At 51.7% G+C, this 9,781-nt stretch overlaps 1 protein-coding gene across 2 annotated transcripts in view; it reads right to left on the bottom strand.

The window, feature by feature from the left end:
• Nucleotides 1-40: 40 nt before the first annotated feature.
• Agap2 (ArfGAP with GTPase domain, ankyrin repeat and PH domain 2) overlaps nt 41-9,781 on the bottom strand; it is a 14,466-nt gene continuing 4,725 nt past the window's right edge. Inside the window, exons 2-18 of one of the 2 annotated variants that reach the window (XM_048806075.1) lie at nt 8,246-8,304; nt 7,617-7,704; nt 7,347-7,432; nt 7,051-7,198; nt 5,906-6,040; nt 5,464-5,573; nt 4,895-5,053; nt 4,651-4,737; nt 4,461-4,565; nt 3,909-4,071; nt 3,606-3,725; nt 2,315-2,443; nt 1,374-1,433; nt 996-1,144; nt 806-896; nt 467-689; nt 41-338 (exon numbers count right to left, since the gene is read on the bottom strand). In XM_048806075.1, coding sequence (XP_048662032.1) covers nt 56-338; nt 467-689; nt 806-896; nt 996-1,144; nt 1,374-1,433; nt 2,315-2,443; nt 3,606-3,725; nt 3,909-4,071; nt 4,461-4,565; nt 4,651-4,737; nt 4,895-5,053; nt 5,464-5,573; nt 5,906-6,040; nt 7,051-7,198; nt 7,347-7,432; nt 7,617-7,704; nt 8,246-8,304 — 2,195 coding nt within the window. In that variant the 3' untranslated portion in view covers nt 41-55. The remainder of the gene's footprint in view (nt 339-466; nt 690-805; nt 897-995; nt 1,145-1,373; nt 1,434-2,314; nt 2,444-3,605; nt 3,726-3,908; nt 4,072-4,460; nt 4,566-4,650; nt 4,738-4,894; nt 5,054-5,463; nt 5,574-5,905; nt 6,041-7,050; nt 7,199-7,346; nt 7,433-7,616; nt 7,705-8,245; nt 8,305-9,781) is intronic. The other variant, XM_015483085.2, reaches the window with a different exon arrangement.

Genomic DNA, 9,781 nt, shown 5'->3' with positions numbered 1-9,781 from the left:
CATCGGACTCTACCGCGCTAGTCGTGTTCTGAGATGGGAGTCCTCAAAGATTCCTTTACCTACTCGTCCCCCATTCACGTACCCACAGTAGCAGTTGCGTGATGACGACGTGGGCAAGCTCGGCCGCCAGGTGAAGTGGGGAACGGAGCTGTGGGTCCTCTACGCTGGTGTCGAGCGGCCCGTGTCGCGCATGGGCCAGAAGCAGGAGAACATTGGCCACGTCCTGGGCCTGCACAGCGGCCCACAGCTGGCGGCCCAGCGGCTCCTCGGTCGTGCCCAGCGGCGCCAAGAACAGCAGCTGCTCATATTTGGCGCGAATCCATGACTCACGCTCCTCCCTACAGAACCAGGGAGCAATGGAAAAGGTTCTAGAAACCTCTAACTAGGACCTCTGTCCTCTACTCAGGGGATCCTTTCGGGCCCCAGCAACTGCCCGTCCCCGACGCCTCTGTTCCTTCACACCTACCGCGAAGAGTCCCGTGTGGGTTTGGCGCGGCCCCTAGTGTCGCTTTCCCACACGCTGTTAGCCGTGTCGTTGCCAATAGCCGTCAGCACCAGGGTCAGCTCCCGCGGCCAGTCATCCAAGTCGAGCGAACGTACGCGAGACAGGTGTGTGCCCAGGTTCCGGTGGATACCAGAACACTCGATACAGATGAGTGCGCCCAGGTTCAAGCTGGCCCACGTGGGGTCTGGGGACGGAGTGCGGGGGTCGGTTTCCGGTTTTACCGACTACACCTACAGCGAACCATACTCCCTAGCCAGAGACACCACCTCCAAGGACCCTCTGCTGCCCCTTTGCACTCACTGGGGGCCCCGCAGTCGACGCAGATAGAGTTTCCTTTGGCGTTCCGGATCGCCTGGATGGCCACGGCTTCACTTTGGCTGTCTGTGCGCAGCTGCAGAGAGGGCTAGGATTACTATTGACTCTTAAAGAAACTCCCCTCTCCTCCCTCTCTCTTCTCACCCCTCTCTCCTCTCATCCCCTCAACCATTACCTTGACCTTGCTGCTCTCACAGCACTGCAGACTGGCTAAAATCTGACTCTCGATGGCCTGGACCCAGGAGTCCCTCTCCTCAAAGCTGGCTGCCTCAAAGTGCCACGTCTGACCAGTGCTGGATACGATCAGGAACTCAAAGTTTTCCTCTGGGTGGGGGATGGGATGGTGGCATAAGGGACAGAGTTCAAGCAGGGGCTGCCTTCTCAGACCCTTCCTCCCTGATGTCCATCCCGAGCCCCTGGGAGTGGGGCAGTGGGGGAAGGGGAAGCAGAGGGTCAGGGAGAGCAGGAAGCCCGAGCACATGCAGGGAGAGGCAGGGGTACCCCCACCCCTCTGCACCCCAGCTGAGCGCCCCTCCAGGCTCCCGCTTGTTACCTGCTTTATAAATATTTCTTAAACTACCAAAGGATTTTAGTTTCCACATTTTGCGCTTGGCTGGTTTCCCGAAGCGAAGGAGATAGAGATAGAATGGAGAGCAGAACAGAGAGACCAAGAAAAGAGAGGCAGATATAGAGATGGAGAGAGTGACAGAGTGCCAGAGACAAAGCAGGACAGACAGATGGGGAGAGAAAGCAGAACTAAAGTCAGTGGCCCCAGAGCAGAGTGGAGCGGAAGCCAAGAGCCATGAGAGTAGGCAGATCTGGAACCCGGGTCTGAGCACCCGGCAGAAAGCAGGGGCAGTAGGGACAGTTATCATGATCAGAGAGGAGCCGGGGGTCTCTGCAGGAGGAGGGAGGGTCAGGATCTGAGTGAACATGGGGGAAGGGAACAGAAGCTGGGACACAGGCTGGAATGAGAGGTCCCTGGGACCTAGGAATCACTGATGCCTGGGGTGGGTTACTGGGGGACAGGAATGGTGTTGCTGTGGACAGGTTTGTTGAGGGAGCCTGGTGATCACTTAAAGTTATTGAAGCAGGGGTTGGGTGGCCAGAGTCCAGGAGTTGGGGAGTCAATGGGGACACTGAGATCAGGGGCTGAGTCATTAGGGTTGGGGGTACAGGGGATGGGGTCATAAGTAGAGATGAGGATAGGAACAGGCACTAGAGAGTCATTAGGAGGGGGAGCAGGAGCTTCAGACTTATAATGTCATTGAGAACAGGGGCTGGAGATTACTGGGGGAAAGGCACTGGCTGAGGAACAGGGGAAGGATGGGCTGAGAAAAGTCCATCCATTATTCCACTCATTTATGTGCAGTGGTAATGAGAGTCAAGCACTCAGCTCAGGCACTTTTCCTCCTGCTGCAGGAACTAGGCCAGGGATCTGCTGTTGGGGATGAGGGTCCAGCGTGGGAATGGAATGGCCAACCAGAGCCTCACCTTCAGCCTGCACAGCCGAGCCTTCGGTCTTGGATGGTGTTGTCAGTTTTTTTCTCCTCTGTTTCTTCACCATGGGAGAAGGAGGGGGTTCCCGACTCAGGGGGCTCAGGTCTCCAGATGGGGTACAGTCTTAGGGAGGGGGACACAGCTACCTCAGTTGCCCCTCCACAAATTTCCTGCTTTTTGGGGGGGTTACTGGAGATTGAACTTAGGACCTTGAGGATGCTTAGGTAAACACTCTACCACTGAGCTCTAGCCCCTGCCCAGATTTCCTGATTTCTTTTCTTTTTTGGTACCAGGGATTGAACCCAGGGTCACTTAACCACTGAGCTACATCCCCAGACCTTTTTATTTTATTTTATTTTTTAAATTTTATGACAGGCTTTTGCTAGGTTGCTTACAGCCTTGCTAAGTTGCTGAGGTTGACTTAGAACCTACAATCCTCCTGCCTTAGCCTCCAGAGCTGCTGGGATTATAGGCATGTGCCACCACACCCTCTTCTTCCTCTTTTTAAATTTTATTTTATTTTATTTTATTTTATTTTTTTGGTGGTACTGGGGATTGAACCCAGGACCTCCCACATAATAGGCAAGTTACTCTTCCATTGAGCTTATTCCCACCCCTGATTTCTTGATAGCCTGTCTTCTCCTCTGAACTAGCTTTGGCATGTTGGGGTGTCCTTCCTCAAATGTCCCTCTCCAGGAGAAGCCCCCTGGATCATTCCTGGGGAGATGGACATGTTTAGAGTCAGATATGAACTGAGATCCTCACTCTGCCACTTATTGGCCTTGAGACCTTGAGTAAATTACTTAATCTTGTAAGTCTCAATTTCTTCATCACTAAAACGTGGAGAGTAATCTTGACCTGAGAAAGTTGTTGTGAGGATCATTTATTACAATGTTTTATACATATATATGTAGATATTATTTTTTATTTTCAGACATTCTAAATGTTGATGCTGGACAATGTTCTCAGTTTGTTTAAGTCTCAAGCCCATGAGGTAGAAACTAGTATCTCCATTTTAACAATGAGGAAATTTAGACATGGAGAGTTTGAATAATTTGCCCATGTGATAAGTCAGGATATGGGTTCTGGCAGTTTGGCTCTAGAGCCCATGTGTCTTAACCATCATGATAGACACAGTGTGGCTGTTTGGTGCTGGGCACCCAGCAGACACTCCATGTGTCCACTTGTGCATTTATTCCAGATCCAGGCCTCTAACCCCACTGTACTTCCCATCTACATCCTATTTGGCTCTGAAAGATAGTGGATGAAGGGTGATCCCACTGACCAGTGCTGAGGGCTCGGGCCAAATTCCGATCTGGTTTCAGCAGGTGCCTGGTGCTCTGGTCTGGTGGTGGCTGCAGGGAACTGGGGCTGGGGCTGGGGCTGGGCATGGGAGTCGTGGCTTCTGTTGGAAGGAAAAGAGGATAAAATGTCAGTGAACTTCTGTGTTCCTGTACCCTTCCTTATTTGGTCCCTCCTGATCACCTACTTTCCCACTTATCCAGGGTCAGCCCCTATTCCCCTCTTATCCCTCTCTTTTATCCATCTCTGGATCCTCTCCTTCCCCCTTGTCATGAGCCCCACTCACCAGGGCCTTCACCCATCTGGACAGTGCTCATGTCTTTGACCAGCCCGTTGATGCTGGCTGAGGGACCAAAAGCAGATATGGCCCTTGGAGGCCGCTTTCCTGGGACTTTGACTGTTGTTCGTAGCAAGTCCATCTCCTTGCCATGGGTACTGTGGATATAATCCTGGAGGGGTACAGAAAGTTGAGAGTGTGGAGAAGGTTAGGATCCTTGATGGTTCTAGGAAGCAGTCAATAGTATGGGATGGAAAGGGGGCCCCAGGCACTGACAGGACTGGAATGAACTTCTAAGAGAGGAGCCCATCAGACTTGTTCCAGAATTATTTCCTCCATAAAGCATTGTCTGAGTGGCAGACCAGGAACAGGCCCTTCCTAAGTGTTCTCTCTCTAGACTGCCAGCATGGGCAGACAGCAGGTTCTTAACATGCTTCCTAAACTTAAAAGAATAGAACTAGATCTCCCCAGAGATTATGTTAGTGCTTATCAGAAACACAGACAGGTAGAGCTGGAAGGGTATTCCAAGGCTGGTCAGGATGCCCAGTCTCTGCTACTCACATTAATGCTGGGATGGTAGAGTAGGAAGCCATTACTAGACAGAGTCACATATTTCTTCTTCCATTCTTTGTTCAAGGAATTGCCACTTCGCTTTAGCAGGAAGCTCTGGAGTACAGAAAAAGGGGTGTGAAAGAAAAGCCAGCTAACACCAACTAACTCCCTGCCTTCCCCCAATCCCTAGACTACTCACTTGTTTGATAGGGATGGCTCGTCCACTTCCGGTTGTCTCTCCCCGACTGTCCAAGCTCCTCTTTTCAGAGTCACTACCCCGACGATTCTGGAATGATTATTGGAATCAGAGGATTGATAGAGAGATACACTGATGGAAGGACAGGGAAGACAAATAAAGAAGGGTCCAACAGAGGGGTCTAAGGACGAGGAAAGATGTGCAAGTAACAGAGGACAGGAGAATAAGGAGTCAGTATGCCCAATACCGCAAAAAGACTGGTCCTGCGCTTGGCTGCCCGGTGCAAGGACCCTGGAGTGCTCAATCCAGCCACTGCAGCTGCCTCAGCTCGAAGCTCCCGGTGACCAACATTGGGTGAGGATGGTAGAGAGGAAGAGTAGTCGCTAGTGTGGCCTCCATTACTAGCCTGAGGACATATGGAGGGGTCAGCAGAGCTGAGCTATTTCCTCCCCCAGACAAGCTACTCTTACATCTGATTCTGGGGAACTGGAGACATTACTTGATCTTCTCACTCTTCATTTACATTATAATTAATAGTAAAAATATATACTAGCATTGTTACTGTGCTTTAAGTTTTGCAAAGGTTGACTTCACAAGTATCATGCCATACAATTTTCTAGATAATCTTGGGAAGTGAGGCGACTTGCTCAAGGACAAATGGTGACTCAAACTTGGTTGATTTCCTCAAATGCACTTTCTACACTTAGTATCACCACCATTCCCTCTTTTTTCTCCTGCTCCCCAAACCTCTTTGGTATTCTGTGTCTATCTTCAGATCCCAGCCCCTTTTCTGTTGTCCCTCAAACCCCAACTCACCTGCCCAGCTACAGGGGTGGAAGCAGCTGAGTGACTTGGGGAGCTGGGCAGGGACTTGCAGGCAGCCAGAAGCTGTTGCTGTTTGCGCAAGGTCACCACCTTCTGGGCCACTTGAAGGAACGAGTGAGGGAGAGGAATGAGCACAGCAGATACACAAGACCACCCTTCCATGTCCAGCTTTGAGAAATCCCCAGCAGATAACATAGGCTCCAACTTCCTTGTCACTGTGGCCTATGCCCCCTGTAGCCTTGCCAGTTCCTGAGCCCAGAAAGATCTTGTGCTATAAAGCAAAACTTCTCTGGTCTCCCTGGTCTCTCTCCCTTCCACAGAAGCTAATTTCCTTTGTCATTGGCTGACAAAGAGGCCTGGATTCCAGTCCTCTAGAATATCCCAGACTCTCAGCTCCCTGCTTCCTGCATACACTGGGGATAGCCACACTCACCCTCCTGGAAGACCCGATCCACATTCAGCCCATAGGTTGCACAAGTCTCATAGTAGCTGCAGCGTTTCATTTCTGCACACAGAGCCCTGGCACGAGCATCACCAACCACCCGAGGAGAGGAAGCACTGATCCTGTCTGAGGGAATAGGAAAGGGGCAGGATATGATGAGGGGCCCCTTCCCCCCACTATTCATGATTCTCTTTATCTATGCTCCAGGCTTATGCTGAACCCACTGAAGGCAGAGTATCAAAGAGCATCTGTCCTTGCTCAAATAGAATGGCAGTATGTAAGTTCTGAGTGTAGGGCCCAGGTCATATGTGCAGCTGCAAGTAAGAAGGCAAGGCATAAGCAGTTCAAAAAATACTCCAGAGGAGAGTGGAGCTATCCTGACAGGGTAGCTTCCTGACCCCATCTGAAGTGGCTGAAACTCGTGAGTGATAATTACCCTGCCCTGGAAATCTATGGAACCATGATCCGAGAGATCACATGGCAGTGCAGATGAGGAAAAGGTTGTATGCCCATCAGTAACAGGTGCACTGCTCATTCTATAGTGAGAAACCAAGAGGAAAGCAACAGGTGGAGGCTGGCACCTGCAGCACAGGCATCCAGACAGAGAGCCTGCCAGGTAGATACAGGTGGGTACTGGCAAAGCTTTTCCTGTCCCAGTGAAGTTTGAGAGCCTGAGTCACTACTTTGAGGGGTTTTCTGCCCTTCTGTTTTCTCCAGGTGCTTTCTCTTTGTTTTCAGATAAGTTCCTTCAAAAGGTGCCAGCCTGACCCATCTGTAGCAAGGCGGAAATGGAAAAGGCTTTGTATCTATCCTACTTGGGATTCTCTATGTGCTTTGGTGGTGGCATTGGGAAATGGCAGTGTGAGAACACAAGGTAGGTGACATCTCAGGAAAGGAACAGAGATGGCCATTATGGCTGCCTTTTCCACCCTGGCAGTCCCCTTTTCTCTGCTCAAATGTTGGAAAGTTTGTGATGCTTTCATGACTTCCTTATTGAAAGATCAGGCTCCCTCCAGAGGTTTACTGAAATTCAAGTAGCCATTTCTACACCTTACTGAACTCAACTGCACTGGGCAATATCCTAGGGGCATCCCAAGACCTCCCCTGAAAGCGCTATCTCTTCAACCCCTCCTTACCTTGTGTCCCCACCAGTGCCAGGGCCAGGCCTCCTCGTCCCTCCCCCCGAAGGGAGCTCAGCTGCCCGTGAAGATGGCTCACAGCTTGGAAACTGTTCTCATCCTCCAGGCTGAAGACGAAGATCACGGCGTCTGCCCAGCCTGAGAACTTGCGGGGGTGAAGTGGCAAATGGAGGGTCATACAGGTCCACTACCTCTCTGGACTACCCAGAGGGAGACCTAGGAAACCAGAGTCCTCTCCCGTATTCAGTGCTGTCCTCAATCAATCTACCCTCCCCACTGCTTCTGCCCCTCACCTTGGCATCAGGTGCCCCAGCTTCCTCTCGTATCAGCACCAGATGAGTCTGTCCATCCACCAACATCTCTTTCTTGTACTGCTCACCTGTCCAGAAGAGTTGAAAGGATTAATAGGTCAGAGGTAGCCAGGTCATCAAACCTTTCCAGTTCCTTGTACTTTAGCTACTATGGCTTCACCATTCCCATGGTCTTCATAACTACCCAGTTATTGATTTTACTCCTGAATCCCCATGCCAATCCTTAGCTTACTCTTGCTCCTGAGAACTCACTCTCAGTCTTCTCCAGCACCTGGTAAGAACCAGTCAGGAATCGGTGGATGAGCGATGACTTTCCACTCCTGGCATCACCCAGTACACCCTGAAAGCAAGGTTGTGAGGCAGAGACAATGGGAATTATGAGGGGGGAAATGCTTGGGTCTACACACGCCAGAGACTCCCAAGGGGCTGGCAGTGTTAAATCACCCAAGTAGGTCCTAGAGGTCCTGCACAACTGTCAGTTAAGAGAGAGCAGTTGTGATAAGTATGGCTTAAGTAGGGTAAGAAATAAACTCAAGCTTGAAGTGCATCACTGAAAAACATAAGCAGCACAGTGCCAGTTCTTTTGTGTTGTTTAGGAAACATTAGACCTGTGTGTGCATGGCATGTCACAGGCCTAGACACTAGTTGGAAAGTAGTACCCAATTCTAGGCAATGGTACATGAATGGTACAAAGGGCAGATGTCAGAAATGAGAAGCCTGGAAGAGGGCCCTGGACAAACAGGGAAACAAGAGCATAAAAAATGAAGAAAAAGTTGTGAGGGTGTATCAAGCCCCACAATAGTGCAATGAAGGTAGACTCCCAGGAGAGTTGGAAAACCATTCCAGGTCCTATGAGGTGGCCAAGGGCCTGGGTTACCTACCAGGCGCAGTTCAGGAATGGAGCGGCTCAAAGTCCATTCCTGGCTATTGACCACAGCCTCTGTAAGGAAAGAGGGGCAGTAAGAGGGGAGGCTGCTGCCCAGGAGGACTCCCAACCCTCATCAACCCCTCCTCTCTTTGAGTGTCCCTTAATACCCAGGACCCTGCCTGCCTGCTCTGGAGAGGTTTGTGCAACAGATAGGTCTGAGAGTGGTCCCCAGTCCTCCCATCCTAACCGCTCTCCCCACAGCTGTTGCCACCGCTCAGTGGTTGCTTAGCAACAGAGCTAGCAAGACAAAAATACTTCAGTTGGCATCTCCCTTAAAGCACATCCCTAAACGGTGGGTCCCTGCCCCAGACCAGGAGACAAGGCTCTCACGGTGGCAACTTCTTCCCTCTGGAAGAAAGAGGAGGGGCTCCTCCCTGACGGAAAGATTCCCAGGACCGATCCTGGGAGGAGGTTCTGGCACTTAGAAGGGAGTGAGTCTTCCTCAATCTCTATTTCACATAGAGAAACTGAGGTGAGGGCTTTCCCTCCCCCTTTTCAAGGTCAATCGCACAGTGGCTCTGACCCCCCCCCACACACACACACACACACTCCAAGGGATAGGGCTTGGATTTTCCTATACCTCCCTCTCCCACGGCTTCCCTCGAAACACCCTCTAAAAGAACTATGGGGAAAGGATCCATCCCCTGCCCTAGAGAAACCACAGACCTAGGGTGGGGTGGGGGGAAGGATGCTCCTTCCGCCCCGCCAGGTCCAGCCCCCGCGCCTGACACTGGCCGGACGTTCCCGGGGCGCCACAGCTGCCGCGGGAACTCTGGGATCCGGAGCCATCTGCTCCCACCCGCTCCGGAGCCAAACCCCAGGGGCCGCCCCCGCTTCCAGACCCGCCTCCCCTCAGGGGAGTGTGAGCTTGTGAGCCGAACTCAGTCCCCTGCCTGTTTACCTCAGTTAAAAATAATAATAAAGACACCCCTGGGTGGCACTACCTTCCCCTGTACGGCCTCCCAATTCTCCTGGTGTAAGAATTGCCTTTGCAACAGTTCCACCCCCCACCCCACTCACTCCGGGGTCAGCCCCGGGCGGGTTTCGACGCTGCTGTGGAGCGGGGGTGGGCAGTGGGGGAAGTGAGGCTTCCTATCCGCGTTCTCTCACTTCACGTTTGAATATTCAGCACGTTCCAGCCCCCGCGCACTTGCGGACCGCCCAGTCCGCCTTTCCTGCACGGAAAACACCACTAGCCTGCTCTCAACCTAGAAGACCTGTTCCTGGCGAGGAGCTGTCTGCAAGGTCACTATCATGCCACCTGCCCTAAGTGCTCAGGGAAAACTGAGGTTTTCTCATCCCCTTCACCTTCAGTGCCCCTCTAGACAAGGCAAAGCACGTTTCTGCGCTCCCAGAATCCAGCGGAGGATGAAAGTGGGATCTGGGACTTCTCTGGTAGCAATTTCCTACAGTCACTCTGACCAAGGGCATTCCCCCCCCACATCACCACCACCACCACCAAAAAAAAAAAAAAAAAAAAAAAAAAAAA

Source organism: Marmota marmota, unplaced genomic scaffold (genome assembly GCF_001458135.2).
Source record: "Marmota marmota marmota unplaced genomic scaffold, marMar, whole genome shotgun sequence".
Lineage (NCBI taxonomy): Eukaryota > Metazoa > Chordata > Mammalia > Rodentia > Sciuridae > Marmota > Marmota marmota.
The sequence above is the reverse complement of the archived record's forward strand: the minus strand, read 5'-3'. Positions and strand labels throughout refer to the sequence as shown.